The sequence below is a fragment of the Phyllobates terribilis genome, unplaced genomic scaffold, assembly GCF_046119375.1.
Source record: "Phyllobates terribilis strain yellow unplaced genomic scaffold, ASM4611937v1 Scaffold_7__3_contigs__length_470593459, whole genome shotgun sequence".
NCBI lineage: Eukaryota > Metazoa > Chordata > Amphibia > Anura > Dendrobatidae > Phyllobates > Phyllobates terribilis.
The window spans coordinates 358849064-358869465 of record NW_027362767.1 but is presented as its reverse complement, the minus strand read 5'-3'; the positions used below and the strand labels follow the sequence as shown (position 1 = coordinate 358869465).

The following is a 20402-nucleotide window of genomic DNA, read 5'->3' as shown; positions in this document are numbered from 1 at the left end:
TTTTCACCCAGCCAGGTTCCGCTCAAAGTGGCGTGATCAAGCTTAAAACGTAGAGCCTGCAAATGGCGTATGCACCTTGACTATGCAATCAGCCACTGAGACCTTGGCAAAGATGTGTTTACTGTATAATTAAAAATCCCTCCATTTTTAAGAAAAAGTGTACTGCAAAAAATATATAGAAATGCTTCTATCACCACCTTTTCCCTATATAAAAATAATGAAAATTAAAAAATAAACTTATGCATTATTGCAGGACTTCAAAAACTGATTATGGTAACACTGTAAGGCAACAAAAAAAAATCAGAAGGCCAGAATTTATGTTTTTTGGGGGTTGCTGCACCTCCCCCAAAAAATCTCTGTAGGCAAATCCAATGTGTATGGCCAGATTGGGGCGGAGAAGTTGTACCACAAAAATAGCTGCTTCTCTAAATATAAGGCCACGGTCCCACTATCAGTATTCGGTCAGTATTTTTTCTCAGGAGTGGGAGCCAAAACCAGGTGAGGAATAATCAGAGAAAAAAGTATAATAGAAACAAGTCACCAATTCTGCATTTATCACCCACTCCTGGTTTTGGCTTACAAATACTGATGTAAAATACTGACCAAATACTGAATGTGTGAATGTGGCCTTAATCTAAAATCTGGAGCTGCTATAGATTATTCAGAATCGGCAGAACAAGCTTATCCTGTTAAATCAGCAGTTGAGAATAGTCTATCTATGTGGCCTGAAGTAGTCTGCTTTCCTTGCCGGAAGCCTTGCGGTGAAATCTGTGACACAGGGGGAGAAACCTCTTGGGAGCCCATTTAGGAAATAACAGGAGCCCAGAAGTGACACGCGTCTGTGTTCAGGACTAATGATACCGCGAGTGTGGAGACCATATTAACCAGGCACAAACTTGTTCATTGATCTGAGAAGACAGTGAAGATGTGACGGGTGACTCCTGAGGATCACGTTCAAGAGACATTCACTTCTTAGGTAGCTTATTATCCCAATAACAAAGTCATAGTCCCATCTCCTGATCAAGAATGATCTTTCCATTGGCTGAACGAGCATGGCCGATGGCAAGACTCTGTTGTGCAGACTAAAATAGTTAATTTCTCCTGGCACTCTGGAACTTGTGGATCCTTGTCTGAGAGTTATATCCTCTAAGACTTTTTGTAATTGAAAGCAGCACCAAGAAATAAACCAGCCCCTGTAATAAACTGTAGCATTCAGTCCTAATTATGCACCAACATATTCAGCATCACTGTCCCCATTGGGGCTCACGGTCTACATTCCCTATCAGGATGTCTTTGGAGTGTGAGAGGAAACCCGAGAACCCAGTGGAAACCCAAGGAGAAAATGCAAACTCATTGCAGATTTGCTGGGATTTCAACCGAGTAACCCAAAGCTGCAAAGTTACAATGCTAACCACTGAGCCACCTGATCGGACAACACCACCAGGAGTCCAGAAGATACTCCCATGGAGCCTAGTTCTGACAAAAAGAGCATAAAAATGCTCAGTCAACAACCCCGCTTGGACATGTTTGCTCTTTATAAGTGTAGGAACTGCTCTCATATATTATCACTTTTTCGTGTAAAATATGAACTTCTCAACTGATTTTGAAAAGTTTTGCTTGTTTTTTTTTAATAGGACAAGCAATGAAAAATTATTTTTTTTTTAGTTTGCTTTCAAAGCCAAATCAGAACTTAACAATTAGGAAAATAAAAATAAAAAGGGGTAACCAATAGTGCCACCAACTTAAAGGGGTTGTCCACTACTAGGACAACCCCTTCTCAATCTGAATGTTTGCCCCGTTAAAATAAAAACACCTATACTCACCTCCGATGTCGGCGCCATTCCAGAGGTGTCGGCACGCGCTTTTGCACCGGCTCATGTGAGGTTGTTGCGTTACATGCACCCAATCGGCACTGGATTCACTGTCCCCGCCTTCGGACATATAGACCATCAACAGGAAGTCAAGGCTGCGGCCGCTCTCTGACTTTCTCTTGATGTTCGATTTGTCTGGAGGTGGGAACAGTGTATCTGACTCGCCCCCTGGGCCGTGGGGCACCCGGAATGGGGCTTCAGTGTGATGATGGGGGTAGTAGTGGCAACCCGATCCCGTTGCTCAGGGTGGTCAGACTAAATGCTGTGGCAGTCTATTTGTAGAGCTATGAATGTCCGACTACGCCACCCGTGGATTGCGGTCAGGGATGACCGCCGCTGCTAGGCAGACCGCTGAGGCTGATGTAGATATGCAGCACAGGGATAGGATAACTCCCCACGGGAAGAGTGTAGCCTCAGGGCAGCGTATGTGAATGCTGGGGGTGATAGTGCAGGCCGCAGTAATAAGAGTGCAAAGTCCTCTTCAAACAGTCCAGGGTCTTTATTATTGGTATTACTAATGATCTAACAGGAGTACCGGTCAGGAATGTGTCACGCTGTCTCTGTATACTGGAGGTAGGGGGCCTAAGCTGACCCTAAGCTGGGGCCCTGACTAATCCCTCAACCTGGAGGTACTGTTAAAGGTACAGAGGTCCAGGCCGCCAGCGTAACCCCTACCTCCTGAGGATCCCTGCACCTAAGTAATCTAGTCCTGAGAAGGACCCCGATCACAACAAAAGGGGACAAGTAATAATATGCCCACACACAGTACTTAGACGAACGAGACAGTACAAGGGAAAAACCAAAACCACCTTGCATACAAAAACTACACAACTACAACAGAGGGAACACCAACGGGAAAGGAGATAAATGATAAAGCGAGGAAGGGAAAAAACACTCCAAATACACTTATCTCTGAAACTCCAAATACCACGATCCGCTCTGTTAGTCTGCATGAAAATGCTTTCACCGACACTTCCCTAACAGACCAGCAGGCATTTGAAGGAGTCACACTACAGCAGCATTGATTGCAGCTGGGCGAGGCTGGACCTCGTCTAGCACAGAGAGAGAGAGAATTAACTCCCTCACTGCCGAAAAACACAAAGCACCAAAAAGTCAGCTGCGAGAAGTCAGGCTGTGTAATCGTGACGATCTTCGTGGCGACACACCCGTGACAGTACCCCCCCTTCTACGAGGGGCCTCCGGACCCTCAGGGCCAGGTTTATCCGGGTGAGTTGTGTGGAAGGCCCGAACTAATCGGTCTGCGTTAATATCCGACGCAGGAACCCACATCCTCTCCCCAGGACCATACCCTTTCCAATGAACCAGGTACTGAAGGGACCGGCGATTAAAGCGTGAATCGATGACCCTCGATACCTGGAACTCCAAGTTACCCTTGACCACCACTGGAGGGGGAGGTAAAGGTGACGGTACCACCGGCGCCACATACCTCTTAAGCAACGATCTGTGGAACACGTTGTGAATTTTAAACGTAGGGGGGAGGTCAAGACGGAATGCCACCGGATTAATAATAGAACTGATTCTGTACGGCCCGATGAACCTGGGACCCAGTTTCCAGGAGGGAACCTTAAGTTTTATATTCCTGGTAGACAACCATACCCGATCGTTCACACTTAGGTCCGGACCAGACACTCTCCTCCTATCAGCCATACGTTTGTATCGGTTCCCCATAGTATTCAGATTCTTCAGCACCCCTCTCCATACTGAAGCGAGTGATGAGGAAAATCGTTCCTCCTCAGGAACCCCCGAAGAGCCCCCCCTACTGAAAGTACAAAACTGGGGGTGAAAACCATATGCCCCAAAAAACGGGGACTTACCAGTGGACTCGCTCCGCCTATTATTAAGAGCAAACTCTGCCAGAGGTAAGAAAGAAGCCCAGTCCTCCTGGTTCTCTGACACAAAACACCGGAGATATGTCTCCAAGCTCTGGTTCAAACGTTCCGTCTGACCATTGGTCTGAGGATGAAAAGCCGATGAGAACGACAAATGCATCCCCCGCCGTGCACAAAACGCCTTCCAGAACTTGGACACAAACTGAGACCCCCGATCAGACACCACCTCGGAGGGTACCCCGTGAAGCCTCACAATCTCCCCAATGAACACCTGCGCAAGAGTTTTAGCATTAGGGAGAGCCGGAAGAGCGATAAAATGTGCCATCTTGCTGAACCTGTCCACTACAACGAGTATGACCGTTTTACCCGAAGACGGAGGGAGGTCCGTAATAAAGTCCATAGACAGATGAGTCCAAGGACGCTCCGGGATCTTCAAAGGTAAGAGGGCCCCAGACGGACGGGTATGTGAGGTCTTAGAGCGCGCACAAACCCCACAGGACGCGACAAAAGTTACCACCTCCTTATGTAAGTTAGGCCACCAAAACCGACGCGAGAGGAGATCCACAGTTGCTCTACTCCCCGGGTGTCCTGCAAAAACTGAGTTATGGTGTGCCTCGATCACCTTTTGTCGCAACTGATCTGGAACAAACAGTCTCCCCGGAGGTCCAACAGGGGCGTCCCCCTGAGCCTCCAATACCTCCTCCTCCAGCTCAGAGCATACTGCCGAAACCACCACCCCCTCCTGAAGGATAGGAATCGGGTCGTCCGTATTCCCGGCCCCAGGGAAACTACGAGATAAGGCATCCGCCTTTACATTTTTTGACCCAGGACGATATGTAACGACAAAATTAAACCTGGTAAAAAACAATGACCACCTAGCTTGTCTGGGATTCAGACGTTTCGCGGACTCCAGATGTAGCAGGTTCTTGTGATCGGTGATGACGGTGACCGGATGGACTGCCCCCTCCAAAAAATGGCGCCACTCCTCAAAAGCTAACTTAATGGCCAAGAGTTCCCTATTGCCGACATCGTAATTCCTCTCAGTGGACGACAATTTTTTAGAGAAAAAGGCGCACGGATGCCACTTACCAGGGGACGAACCTTGTGACAATACTGCTCCCACCCCTACCTCGGAAGCGTCTACCTCTACAATGAATGGCTGTGACGCATCAGGTTGAATGAGTATGGGTGCCGAGGCAAAACATTTTTTCAAGGAGGAGAATGCTTGACAAGCCTTGTCAGACCACCTAGAAAAATCCGTCCCCTTTTTAGTCATGTCTGTGAGAGGCTTAACCATGGACGAGAAATTACGAATGAACTTCCGGTAATAATTAGCAAACCCCAGGAAACGTTGTAGTGCCTTAAGATTCTCAGGCCGATCCCACTCAAGAACTGCCCGCACTTTCCCAGGGTCCATACGAAAACCGGACGCTGAAACCAGGAAGCCTAAAAACTGGAGTTCCTGTACGGCGAACACACACTTTTCCCATTTGGCATACAGTTTATTATCCCGCAAGATCTGTAACACCTGCCTAACGTGCTCCTGATGAGACACCAGATCCGGCGAGTAAATTAAGATATCATCCAGATATATGACAACAAACTGTCCCACCAGGCGGCGAAAAATGTCATTAACAAAGTGTTGGAACACCGCCGGGGCATTAGTCAGACCGAATGGCATGACAAGGTTCTCATAATGCCCCTCCGGAGTGTTAAACGCCGTCTTCCACTCATCCCCCTCCTTCATCCTAATCAGATTGTACGCCCCCCTGAGATCCAACTTAGAGAACCATTTGGCGCCCACGATCTGATTAAAGAGATCGGGAATAAGTGGGAGCGGATATGGATCTCGGACCGTAATCCGATTAAGTTCACGGAAATCCAGGCAAGGGCGTAGGCCTCCATCTTTCTTCTTAACAAAGAAGAACCCCGCAGCCACCGGTGAAGATGAAGGTCTAATATGCCCCTTAGCCAGACTTTCTGAAATATAATCCTTCATGGCCTGCCTCTCAGGACCAGAAAGGTTATACAACCTAGCTTTAGGTAACTTGGCCTCAGGGAGCAGTTTTACAGAACAGTCATACTCGCGATGAGGAGGTAGTTCCTGGCACCCTTTCTCCGAGAATACATCCTCAAAGTCCGCCAGAAATGGAGGTAAGACCCAAGGAGTAACCGCACCGATGACCGTGTTCATGCAGTTTTTATTACAGAATTTACTCCATTGGCTTATCTCTCTGGTTTGCCAATTAATAACCGGGTTATGCTTAGTTAACCAAGGAAGGCCCAACACTATAGGAGTGGGAAGACCCTCCAACACGTAGCAAGACAACAGTTCTTTATGTATCGCCCCCACTTGAAGTTTTACGTCATGCACAGCTTGCAAAAAACTTCCCTGACCGAGAGGCCTGGCATCGATCGAGAATATGGGGATGGGTTTAGCCAACTCACTCAATCGCATACCTTGAACCCGGGCAAACCGAGCATCAACCAGATTAGCCCCGGCCCCACTATCCAGAAGAACAGATATCCTCTCAGTTCTCGTACCCACCACCACCTCCGCCGGTACGAGAAACTGAGACGAACCTAGGGACGAAATACCTACTCCCAGATTGCCGTCCACCACACAACCTGGGATCAACAGTTTTCCGACGACATTTCACTCTGCAAGGGACGGGATGGACACCTCCCAATAAAATGTCCCTTTCTCCCGCAGAAGAAACACCTTCCTGTCTTATGGCGCACCACCGGTCCCCTCCCCCGAAATGATGTCCCTCCTAATTGCATAGGCTCCTCTGGACTGACCAGGGGAACCACCATATGAGGGGACCTTGTAGGAGGTGGAGTCATCACAGGGGGTAGAGTTATCCCGCACCTCTCCCGAAGCCGTCTGTCAACGCGAATAGCAAGGGCCATAGCGGCTTCCAGTGACGCGGGAGAGTCATACTGTGCCAACACATCCTGTAATTTGTCAGATAAACCTTGACAAAACTGGCTCCTAAGAGCCGGGTCATTCCACTGGGTTTCCGTGGCCCACCTACGGAACTCCGAACAGAATTCCTCCGCCGGACGATCTCCCTGCTGGATCCTACGTAACTTAGACTCAGCAAGGGAGATCCGATCTGGGTCATCATATACGAGTCCCAGAGCAGCGAAAAACCTATCCACTGACTGGAGAGCCGGGGAGCCCGGGGGAAGAGAGAACGCCCAAGATTGTGGGTCCCCTTGTAGGAGCGAGATGACAATTCCCACCCTTTGTTCTTCACTCCCCGATGACCGAGGTCGCAGCCGAAAGTACAACTTGCATGCCTCCCGGAAAACAAAAAACTTGTCCCGCCCCCCAGTGAACCTGTCAGGGAGAGCTACTTTAGGTTCTGGTCCGGCTTGCTCCTGAGGATACAAAACCTTGGACCTAACGTCCGCCAGCTCCATGGACAAACTCTGCAACTGCCGAGCTAGACCGGCTACTGGATCCATGGTAGCTGGAGAAAAACTAAGTGGTCGGTGAAAATGTCACGCTGTCTCTGTATACTGGAGGTAGGGGGCCTAAGCTGACCCTAAGCTGGGGCCCTGACTAATCCCTCAACCTGGAGGTACTGTTAAAGGTACAGAGGTCCAGGCCGCCAGCGTAACCCCTACCTCCTGAGGATCCCTGCACCTAAGTAATCTAGTCCTGAGAAGGACCCCGATTACAACAAAAAGGGACAAGTAATAATATGCCCACACACAGTACTTAGACGAACGAGACAGTACAAGGGAAAAACCAAAACCAGCTTGCTTACAAAAACTACACAACTACAACAGAGGGAACACCAACGGGAAAGGAGATAAATGATAAAGCGAGGAAGGGAAAAAACACTCCAAATACACTTATCTCTGAAACTCCAAATACCACGATCCGCTCTGTTAGTCTGCATGAAAATGCTTTCACCGACACTTCCCTAACAGACCAGCAGGCATTTGAAGGAGTCACACTACAGCAGCATTGATTGCAGCTGGGCGAGGCTGGGCCTCGTCTAGCACAGAGAGAGAGAGAATTAACTCCCTCACTGCCGAAAAACACAAAGCACCAAAAAGTCAGCTGCGAGAAGTCAGGCTGTGTAATCGTGACGATCTTCGTGGCGACACACCCGTGACAGAATGGGCCTGGGTGTCTCAGGGCATTCGGGCGAGCCCCACTGGTCAGGGTGAGTGTGAAGGCGTACCGTTCTCTCTCTGCCCTTGCTGACTATCCCCCTTTTCGTGGTGTGATAGCCCACGTCCCTGAGCTGGCCGTGTACTTCGCCTGTATGGCTTGCGACTCGGCCTTAGGTACCTTTCGCTTTTCCGTGCTGTACCAGTCCCTCTGTGTGGCGGAGCCTCCAGGCTTCTTAGGCCAAGGAACCTGAAATCCCTTGCGGGTTGGTTATCTGCTGCAGGGCTTGCAACCCTGCCAGCCTCGGACCCCAATGTCCGGTGGTGATTCTCTCAGCCAGGACCGGCTCTCGTCGCCTCTGTCCCTGGCTCGCAGCTTCTCCTCTGCCTCACGGACTCCTTGGCTACAGCTGAACTGTCCCTCCTTCTCTGGGACTAGTCTCAGTCCTGAGCTAGGTCGTCCAGTTCTCCCTAACCCTGCCCCCAGTACCAGCTTTTATAGGGGCAGCCAGCTCCCCCTACTGGCCTGGGACAGGAGGTTCTGTATGCTAATTGTCCCTGACCAGGGAACCTCCCTCCTGCTCTCAGACACAGCCTTTAATATTTGTGGTATCCAGGCCTGGGGTGACACATATCCAGTGATGATTGGGAGCAGGGCTCGCGTGTCATAACAACCGCACGGGAGCCCGGAACCGCGAGTGCCGACACTGTTGGGACGGCACCAGCACAGGAGGTGACTATAAGTGCTTTTATTTTAACGGGGGCAAATTGAGAAGGGGTTGTCCTAATAGTGGACAACCCTATTTTAAAGAGTTTTTTTTTTCAGTCCGCCATATGCTTCCAGATATATGGACCTTTTTATTTAGTGATCATTTTTATGGTCTTTACCAAGGGGGTGGTGCTCACAGGGTAATAATCCAGACCAGCTTAAAGACACTCCCAGAGGATCCTTGGAGACAAGCCCCCTTGTAAAGATTATTAATATTAGCACTAAATAAAAAGGCCCACATCTCTGGAACGGTGTGGCGGAATTAAAAAATAAATACATTTAAAACAAAAACAGAATACTCAGGAAATGAATCAGAGGGAATCAAATAACAGGAAAAAATGGTCACTTTGACCTGGTAACAAATCGTAATTAAGGACACAGGCAAAATAGTTTTATCAGTTAGTTTAGGATGAAACAGTCTGTGCATTTCTGAGGAAGGCAATGAATGGTTTAGTGCCAAAACACGTGACTTGTTTTATTCTGATTAAAGTTGATAAAGCTTTTCTGCCAGGCTCAAGTCAGCAGAGCCATGGGATAGCTTCTTTTTGTTGTTGTTTTTTAACTATTTATCGTCCAATCGATAGTTATTATTTACACGTTCAGTATTTGGTCAGTATTTTACCTCAGTATTTGTAAGGCAAAACCAGGAGAGGAACAATCAGAGGAAAAGTATAATAGAAACACGTCACCACTTCTGTATTTTTCACCCACTCCTGGTTTTGGCTTACAAATACTAATGTAAAAAACTGACCAAATACTGAACGTGTGAACGTGGCCTCAGAAAGGTTTAGGAAATAAAAGTTTTGTTGGGAGTGCTTCTTTAGGCCTCCTTCATACGTCCATATAAAACACATATGTGTTTTTCACGGACCCATGGATTTTTTTTTTTTTGGCCCTTGTTATCTGCGCTGTTGGAAAAAAAATGGACATGTCTCCGTGTGTTTTGTATGGAAACGCGGTTCATATAAAAACACGGATATGGGCATAGCACCATACGTTGTAATGGGTCTATGTAGTATCTATGAAAAAAACGGATACCACGCACACTGGAAACACGGATGTGTAAATAAAGCCTTGAAGGGAGTGTCCAGGTTTGGCATAAAAGTCTGCAGTCATTTTATGTGACTACAGACTTGTCAATCCTCACACTGCGCGCTGTCAGGATTCACCGGTGCCGGCGGTAGGAGAGGGTGATCATGTGACAGCAACCCTTTTAAGGCAATCAACTTTGTAATATAGTTTGGACAGTATAAAAGTAACTGTTAGAGTAGACAATGGGACACATTTTAAGGGTATAAACTACCTCTGGTCATAAAGTGATGAATGTTTTAGTAAGACTAAGGCCGGTTTCATACGTCTGGATATTTCCGGTACTGGAAAAAATGGTACTGGAGATATCCATGTCCGTGTGTGTTTTACGTGTGGCATCCATGTACGGCACGTGTGCCGCATCTGGATCACACGGACGGGCAAGTAGCGCTGTTCCCAGGCGCCGATGCTGAACGCTGCCCTCATCATGGTTCCCTGTCGGCGCTGTGATCAGCACCAGCAGGGGCCATGATGAGGGTAGCAGTAGTGTACTCTCAGTGTCCCCACCTGTAAAATTAAGAATAAAATAAAATCCTTATACTCACCTTTCCTAGGTGTCCCCTGCTGTAATCCATGCGACCGCTGCTACAGAGAAGCCGGGCAGAATGAGCTGCTCCGGAGCTGAGCTCAGTGAGCGACAGGACACCGCTCCTGAGCTACAGCTCCTGAGCTGCTCATTCTCCATGGCTCCTCTGCAGAAGCAGTCACATGAATGACAGCGGGGGACACGTAGGAGAGGTGAGTAAATGGATTTTATTATTTTATTCTTAATTTTACAGGTGGGAACACTGAGAGTACACTACTACTACCCTGATCATGGTCCCCGCTGGTGCTGATTTCAGAGCTGGCAGGTACCCATGATGAGGGCAGGATTCAGCACCAGCTCTTGGGAACAACACGATTCCCAGGTGCCGGTACATGTCACACGGATGACACACAGATGTCATCCGTGTGGTACGTTTTGAGGACTGTGTATCTGCAAAAAAACGGACTTGTCTCCGTGTGGAGCACATGGACACACGGTCCGTGAAAACAGACTGAGTTGTGCACATACCCATTCATTTGAATGGGTCTAAGTGTGTCTCCGGTACATGTGGAAACTGTCACCACTCGTACCAGAGACATTGACGTGTGAAAGAAGCCGAATCATGTAGACAAACAAGGCCAGACACATTCTGTGCAAGAACCGTATATGGGCCATTCGCAGTCCAATAGTAAATCATTATGCACCCATTTATGTATCTGTGGCAGAAGCTGCCTGCTCCTTTGGAAGTGGAATGGGCCCCTTTCCTCTTGGGCCCCAGTGTGTGCACCTATGGTACGTCTGGCCTTGTACACAAAAGTGCCATCCTGCTCACCAAACCTGGTTAATGTGAGGTGAGGACTAAGGGTATCCATAAGTGGTTAATATTATGGGAAAATGTGTGAGAAATACATAGTAAACAATTATAACCTGGAGATATTTTTGTCAACGTCATTAACGTTTGTTATAATTTTCTTTTCCTGAATCTATCTATGGGATTCACAATACAACTGTTACATCGAGATTTCTATCTTTCACCAAAGTTGGTCAAGGCTATTTTGTGGGGGTTTTTTTTTCCTTTTATTTTTTTATTATTTTATAGTTAATGGCCAATACTATTGATTTGCAACATTAAATCTGCATTACAAAGAATTACTATAAACGGTGACCAGGAAAAAACTTGCAGGGCAAAAAAGTCCACAGAAAAATTGCTCACACAAAAAAAAAAAAAAAAAACAGTCATGTATGAGTACAATAAAGACGCCCATGCGGAATACTGCCCACATTGAAAAAAGACGACACGGAGCTCTGAGTGATTGATAGGTCCTGGTAGTGCCGAGCTATTGGAACAGCCTGACTGCGCTGTGTGTACAGATCTCTATCTGATGGCAGATGGGAGGATGGGGCCTGTATGTGGCAGTGTGATGGGTCCTCGGGATAGGTATTACTGTGGGGCACTATGTGGCACAGCAGTGGAGGAACCAGGGTCATGTATTAGCACCATGTGAAGGCTCTTTATTGGGTAATATGATTGGGCACAGTGTTTTTGGGTTGCTCTCTGGCATTGCAGTTGGGTTCTGTGGTACTATAGGTCTTCCATATAAAGGCACTTTATGCAGCAATCTAATGGGGCTCTTTTTACTGGGGCAATTTATCCCAAGTAAATCATAACTTTGAGGATCGGCTCACTTCTTAAAAAAAAAGCAAAAATAAAACTAGAAAATTTGATCTAAATTATATATGTTATACATTTCCAATGAATAATATTCAGAACATCATGGTACAGACAGAGAACCACTGTGTCCCACCACAATGCCAGATGGTGTGTGACATGCAGAAGTAGTGCTGTTGCTTCAAAAGCATCCAGCAACTGTTACAAATAACACAAGCACAGGAGACAGGAAGTGTTGTGCTTCAGAAGCATCCAGCAACTAGAGGGGTTAACACAGTCACAGGAGACAGGGATTGTTTTAGCAGAGCCCCAGGGGGATTTTGGGGAACTTGTTATTGTAGTCTAGCTGAAGCCGAAGAGAAAGGTGGTGTGTTATCTGTATCTGACAGAAGGCAACTGAAGAGGATTCAGATCAGGAGAGAAACTAAACACAGGTCAGATAAACTCCCTGAACTAACAGTGCAGAGTATTATCGGGCAGGAAGATAAGGACTGGAAGGAATTGTATCACAGGGATCATCTCCCTCATCAAACCCTTCCCCCCTCCATCCCCATGCAGGATAAAGAATGCTGTGTACTATTGTGTCCTTGTGAAGGAAAAACCTGTGGTTGTGTATACATAGAAGTGTGCTGCAAAGAGAACTAATCTATGCTGAATTATGCTCCTGAAGAGACTGACGTTACTGTGCCTGCTTTATTAAACTGTACTGTAATGAAGATTGTTGCAATAATATCCCTGAATTGCAATGGCCGTGCTTCAGATTAAATTCCACTGTTAAACTGTTGAAAAAGACTCTTGTCAGATGTGTCTGGTCAGCAACTGAATCTATCGTGTGCCTGAGAAAAGCTGCAGCCTATGGTCACCCTGAGTAACGGTTCCCCCAGGATTCCAAAGAATTCATGAAACCCGTCTCACCCTATCTGAACGTGTATGTAACAGGTGCCCCAATACAATGCTAGTGAATGCCAGATAATATCCTATTAGAAAGCCAGATAGTGCCCATCTACAATACCAGGAAGTGCTCAACTACCCCACAACAACATCAGATAGTACCCAGCAATGCGAGATAGTGCTCCACAATTTCATAATAATGCTAGATAGTGCCCAACAATGCCAGATAGTGCTCCACTATTTCACAATAATGCCAGATAGTGCCCAAAATGCCAGATAGTGCTCTACAATGCCAGATAGTGCTCCACAATGCCAGATAATGCTCCACTATATCACAATAATGTCAGATAGAGCCCAACAATGCCAGATAGTTCCCCACAATGCCAGATAGTGCTCCACAATGCCAGATAGTGCCCAACTACAATACCAGATAGTTCTCCACTACCCCACAATAATGCCAGATAGTGCCCATCTACAATACCAGGAAGTGCTCAACTACCCCACAATAATGCCACATAGAGCTCTATTACAGTGCTAGGAAGTGCTCTACTACCTCTCTACAATACCAGACAGTGCACTACTACAGTGTCGGATAGTGGTCAACTACAATACCGATCCCCCATCAGGCTGCTGCCTCCATGAGCGCTCCAGGCAGCAGAAGTGTGGTAAAGCAGACAGGATTTTATAGAATGGTTTCTCTTCTGTACTTAAGAGAGGGGTGAGACTGGACGTTCCTAGCCGCTCCCTACCTGCACACGTCTGTGCTCCATGTACAAATCTCATGTACAAGGTCTGTACATAGGATCTGACCATTCAGTTATCAGATGACACAGTGGTCTGCACACACAGCACATGTTGCTCCAATAGCGCTGCACTACCAGGATCCTTCAATCACACAGCTCCATGTGGGTTCTTTTCCGTCTGAGTATTATTCTATGAGGCCATTTCTCCGGGTGGACAATATTCCCAGTGGTTCTTTTTCCTTGTGATCATACTGTATTTAAAAGTGAAATTCTCATGTGGGCTTTTTTTCCTTTGAGGTTTTTTTTTTTATACAGAACCTTAATAAACATGGATCTTTTTTTTTTTCTAATAATTAATTACAGCACTTTACTGGAGAGAAAAAAAGTTTGTTGTTTTGTGGAGCAAATGTTCACCGTCATGTTGAACATAGTGTGAGATCTGCAGGCAGCACGGTATAGAGCAGAGAGTGGAACGGATCGATATATAGGTTTGTGGGAAATGATTCACCATATCTTGTAACTTATTCATTTATTACCCTCTATTTTCTATCTTTAGGAGTCCAGTGGGCGGTCTTATTTAGCGACTAACAGGCAGGTGGACTCTTAAAAAAGCAGATAAATACATAAATAAATAAATTATAAGTTATAATCAAACATTTCCCACAAAACCTATACATCTATCTGCTCAGCTGTTCCTCTTCTATGTCATATTTCCTGCAGATGAAACACTATGTTTAATATGATTGGTTCCCTCCATAAAATGCACCCCTCCACATTTACCCCCAAAAATAAAAATTACAACATTAGTTGGCCAATTCAAAACTGCACAACAAAGTCTGGCTTAATACTATGTATTGCTTGTATTAATTAATAATTATTATTATATTAGCATTTTAATACAAAGAATATGGCAGATCATGTAATAATGGCAAACATGAGAGCTTGAACATAAGCATTGCATCCTGCAGAAAGTAAGCCGTGCTCCAATCTGCTGAGTAAGTATATGAGCAATCAAAGAAGCCAAAAATCCATAACCAGATGATACTATACACTGAATACAAGCCTACATACACTACTTACAATACAGTCATTCTGGAAGAACTCACACCAGACCCCACATTACTACCATAGAGATTTTTTTTTTTACATCAGTACATAAAGTTTTATGTTTGTTGTATATGACTACATTACCCCTATAGTAAAACAAATCTGGTCAATTAAACAAAATACAATCAATAAGATTTGCAGCATTTGTCGCTTAAATCATAGATTTTACTCTTTTTTTTTAAAGAGGAAGCTGATAAAATATATTTAGAAGTAAAAGAATAAAACATAAAAAAATATATATATATGTCCTTAACTTTATACAGGTATACATAGATAGATGCATATATATATATCATCATCGAATATATCTATCTATCTATATATAATATACAGTTTAAAATGATCACTATTTCCATGTCATTTCCTTGTCTTTATTTTCAAAGTAAAATGTTCTAAATATAAAAATAAGTAAAAACATAACTTTTTTTCAGTGCTGGTAGCACAAGTGCCAGCATGCCCTGCCAACCTCTGTTAGGTTTTCTGCCTAGAGGGCACTGATGAGGGCACAGGTGTGCAGCTTACCTGACACAGGGGACTCTGGCACCCATCTCACCCCGGGCTGCAGAGTGTGGAAGCTGGCACGGACTTCCTTGCAGTTCAGATGCCCCTTAGCAGCGACCACAGCCGCCAGCGCCATGAGCAGAGCCATGCAGAGCACCCGGGCTGCCATGTGTTCTCTCTCAGTTTGCACAGTGCCCACTAGGATCCTGCTTACAGGTCAATGCATGCCAGGGCACCTAGCAGCTATCACAGGTGCAAGAGAGAGCCCAGTCTCCAGGCAGCAGGAATAGCGCTCCTGCAGCATCAGATGCTTATTTGCAAGAATTTGGGAATACACTGTAGCAGGTCCTATACAGTGAGGAGGAGGAGGAGGAGAGGAGGGCAGCACTTCAGCTCCTGCCCTAGGTGAAATGAGCTCTGGCTCCCTGATGCTCCTCTCTTGGATTTCAGCGCAGCTTGTGTACTGTACAAGCGCCACCTGCTGGTAAATGTGGTGTACAGCAGGACTTATTAACTCCGAATAAAGTAGCTCTACATAGAATCTGTTAGCTATCTATGCAAAAAAAAATAATGGAACAGCACCATAACTGCACACAGTGGGCGCCAAGCCTCCAAATAAATGTCCAACTTGTTATAATATACAAAATATAGAAAGAGAGGAAGCACTCCAATGTGAACTATGGCAACGTTTCGGTGCTTCGCTTTTTATATTTTGTATCTATCTATCTCTAACATTAACTACAGAAGTAACGTGTGATTTTTCATTTTTTCACTTCCGTTTTTTCTTCACTTTCTCCAAGATGCTTAACTTTTTTTTATTTTTTCACAGACAAAGCCGCACGAAATTTTGTTCTTCTGCGCAACAAGTTATATTCTGAATGACATCATTTTACAATTTTTGGGGTATTGCTTTTATGATGTTTATCGTTTGGTGAAAATGATCTGCCATCTGATTTTCCAAGTCAGTACGATCAGGGCAACATCAAAGTTATATAGTTTTTTTCTTTTTTTTAAAGTGGTAAAAAAAATTGGAAAATTCATAAAAAGTTTGCTTGTGTTGTCATTTACCGAGATGTGTATCTTTATGGGGGCCTTGTTTTTTGCATGGTGGGCTAACGTTTTTATTGATACACTTTTGGGGTCAATATGACGTATTTGCATTTCTTTGCAAGTTGCAACGACCGAGAGATCGCAATTGTGTTACTGAGATTTTTTTTTCTCTTAATGGTTTTTACTAATTGGGTTAATAATTTTATATTTTGATAGATCAGAGAATTATGGACACAGCAATACCAAATATGTGTAATTTTTTTATATGTATTTTTAATAGGGGAAAGTGGGTGGGTGAATTCAATTTTATCTTTTTTTATCCTAAGTCATATTGCACGACTCGTTAAAGGGTTGATTGTGACTTGTAGGATTGCTCCTTCCAATAGGTGGCGCTATAGAGTTCGGGCCCTCTTTTTCTCTGGAGAGGCAATTTGCATATCTTTTTTTATTTATTTTTTACTGTTGGGGGACTTGTACCTGCAAACTGTCAGGTCGCTTTACAATATACAGCTATACCACAGTTTTGCAGTATATAACAAAAAATTGCAATCTACTATGAATGCCGGTCATAAGCTAATCTTTATTGGAGCATCATCAGGGCAGGCATGAGGGTCTTCAGCAGACCCCCGGCTGCTATGGCAACCTATAGGCACTATAGGCAGGGGGTGACGATAGGTTGCACCCCCATACCGCACGCTGTACATGCCACTCAGCTCCACCCAGAGCTGTTAGAGACACACCCGTTCCTGAACACCGTACATATATGGTGTTCGTCATTAATGGGTTAATCTATCTATATATCTCATCATAGACTCTTTACAAAGAAATAAATGTAGCTATGATTGGAGGTGTATAAATGATGCTCTGAAACCATGTACTATAGATATACCTGCTTTATGTAAGGGCTCGTTCCTTCTTGTGTAAGGAAATATGGGTCATATTTTTTTAGAAATTGTTTCCATATGGCATCATTCTTGGTTCTGTATTTTGTTATGAGTTGCCCGTATTTTCATCATTATTTGTTACTTTTTTTTTTTTTTTTTACAATTTTTTCGTTGTTCCTGTTTTTAGATTTTTGCCGGACTAAACAAAAACAAATTCTGCATTTTAAAAAACAACCCATTGACTTAAATGATCGAAAAACAGTATCACTACGCATGTGTTGGAACATGCCGTACACTGAAAAACAAAATGCCCCAAGCATGTAAAACACTCATAAAATAACTAGAAATATTGTATGATGGATCTGGGATACAGAGGAGTAAATAAGACTACACTGAGGCTCGTTATGTAATAAGTACGCAGCAGTGGGTGCGGGAAGTCTTACTTTTTTTTTTTACAGCAATGAAAGAATAGTGAACACTGCTGATGACCAGCAACAAGTCTGACATTTCCCCTGGTATGTCTAAAGCCTCACTATGATCAAATTCACTTTAGAGGCTTTTTTCAGACTTAGGCTATGTGCACACCAGCGTATTTTCTCTCATCTGACAGAATTGGGCCAATGATGCAAATCACACTTTGGTCAAACTCTGATCAGTGCGATTATAGTGTGATCCAATTTTCTCGCATGAGAAGAAGATGGAGAGCAAAATTTCTCCATCTTCTCCATTGTGTCAGTGCGCGGAAATCGGATTGCACTCAGATGTCATCCGAGTGCAGTCTAATGTGTACCATGGACTCATTGAATTGCATGATCCGATAATCTGATCCAATTCGGACATGCTGCAATTTTTTTCCTTGGACCGATTCAGGCACGTGCATTGCCTTGTTCAAAAACATGGGGATGTGTGATATCTGTCAAAACTATGGATAGCACTCGTCTGATTATTACGGTCGTGTGCATGAGCCCTTACGATATTTTATATCTTTTGGATTAGGTCATAAATATCAGATTGGTGTTGGCCAGATAACTGACACCTCCACAAATCAACTGTTTTCACTTCTGGTGGCCGCCGGATGTTAATAGTGAGCATGGCAGAGCAGCACAGCTCTGTTCCTCAAGCTGTGACCATTCACAAGTGCAGACGCTTAGCTCCTATTCACTTCAATGGGAGCTGGGCTACAGCACCTGGGAATAGTCACAGCACAGGGGACAGAGCTGTGCAGTCCGCGCTTTGTTCACTGCTAATATCCGTCTGCCACCAAGGCTGGAAACAGCTGATTTGTGGGGGTGCCAGGTATTGGGATCCCGCCAATTTGATATTGATGATTTAACCAAAGGATATGTTAAGCCTGGAAAACCTCTTTAACCCCTTCCTGACATCATACACACATGTCGGTTGTGGGTTTATGGAGCGGGTTCTGGTGCTGGTGTAGTACAAACAGGACTTGCCTCTTACAATGAGCTTGCCTGCTGCAGTTTGGGCACTTAAATGCCAATGTCAATCTCTGGCAGCGCCATTTAAGTGGCGTGATGGGATGTGATCATTGGATGCCAATGGTTAGTGTAATGAAGGCTTCTGTTGCTGCCATTGACGCGCCCCCTGGGCCAGTGCTGTTTGGGGATTACCCGGAGCCGGATCAGATGGGGGTTGTAGTCTCCGAGTGGCGGCGACCCGGTCCGTGCCCAGGGTGTCAAACTCAGTGTGTGGCAGTCTTTACAGATGTTGGTAAAGGTCCTTAGTGTCGACTACGCCACCCGTTGATTTGCGGTCAAAAGGCCGCCGCTGCAGCAGGGTCCGCTGAGGCTGTTGGTGTGTGTGCAGCTGTGATAGTATAACCCCCAACGGGAGGGGTATTAGCCTCAGGGGGTCAGATGTAGAGGATGGTGGTTGTGAAGGTGCAGGATGAATCAGCAAGAAGACTCAGAGTCGGGCTGTGCAGTTCAGGGGTTTTTACTTACGGGTGTTCTTATGGTCACTCTGGCCTGAAGCGACCACCCGAGCCGTGCTGCGTCCACCAGGTCCTGGACTCGGCCAACCCCCAAGTAATTCTGGAGCGTGGTCCTGAGCTCCTGTCTGACTTTCCCTCTCTTCTGGCCGTTCTCACCAGGGATCCACCTATGTCCGGCTCCCTCGGGTCTCTTGGTGGGTACACCCCTTCTGGGTTCCCTGACCCTATACCTGGTATGCCTTCCGAGTGGATTTAGTGAGGGTCGTGGCAGATCCTGCCCACGACCTCCGGTCTCTGGCTAAGGTGTGCTTTGTCCTCTGCCAGCTTGGGATCCGGTACCCTGGGTGCCAACCCTTCACCCTGCTGTTTGTATTCTGGGGTCTTGGGGTTCCTGCTTGTTTTCTCTCTGGGTCCTTCTGACTCCTCTCTCTCTCTCAGATTTGGCCTTAGAGCTGGGCCCAGCCGGAACCACAACTCCCTGTCAGCCCTTCTGGCTGAGCTTCTCTGCTCTGCTCCTCTGACTCTACAAAAGACCCTGTCCTAAGATGGTGCCCACCTTATATACTCCCTCTATGTGTGAGCTCAGGTGACCAGCACCCAATGAGCTCCTAGCTTTACCCAGACTGCTCCCCCTATCTGCCCCTACACTACTGGGATGTTCCACCCCCCTCCCACTCCAGCCAGGGACAGACACTATCGTACCTGCACATAAACTGGTGGGAGTACCGTCGATCTGTCCCCCGGAAATGGGATGTATGTAGTGTATGCAGCTAACTGAGCTCAGTTCCACACTCCATCCTTACCCGGGAGTGGAATACCACACCTCTGGCTTGAGGTGTAATACCCCTGTAGCAGCCGAGTCCTCAGGGTGCTACATTCCCCCCTGGTAAATCACAGCACGTCCTCGGGCTGTAAGAGAACAAAAACATCCACAAACATACATTTTTTTTCATAAAACATAAACATATAAAACAATATATATACTATCAGCATAAAACTTTTTCATATAAACATTTTTCATAAATAACACTCTTGTTCCTCCGGCCACGGTGCAACTTGTGACCGGGTAAAGTGCGACAGTCTCTTGTAGTAAAAACAACAGTTTCCTATAAAACCGGTAGGGGGCGCCTTAGAAAGCGCAACTATATACAAGGGAAGGTGGCCGCTCTCAGTCCTCGACCAGTGGGGAAAAGGGATGGCTGTTCACAGTCCTCAGCCTGTGGGGAGATGGGACACACTGGAACAGTTCACACTTGTCCCAACGGGGACCTTATTTTAAGTTAGCAGCATGGCATATACCCTGACGGGTAACTATGTACAGTCTCTTTACCGTACTTTAATGATGGCGTACTCCTGCTCCTCCTTCAGAC

At 45.7% G+C, this 20402-nt stretch overlaps 1 protein-coding gene across 2 annotated transcripts in view; it reads right to left on the bottom strand.

The window, feature by feature from the left end:
* The window catches only part of GPC3 (glypican 3), a 789745-nt gene extending 774179 nt beyond the window's left edge, over window positions 1-15566 (bottom strand). Inside the window, exon 1 of one of the 2 annotated variants that reach the window (XM_073641318.1) lies at window positions 15169-15566. In XM_073641318.1, coding sequence (XP_073497419.1) covers window positions 15169-15316 — 148 coding nt within the window. In that variant the 5' untranslated portion in view covers window positions 15317-15566. The remainder of the gene's footprint in view (window positions 1-15168) is intronic. The other variant, XM_073641317.1, reaches the window with a different exon arrangement.
* Window positions 15567-20402: the final 4836 nt, after the last annotated feature.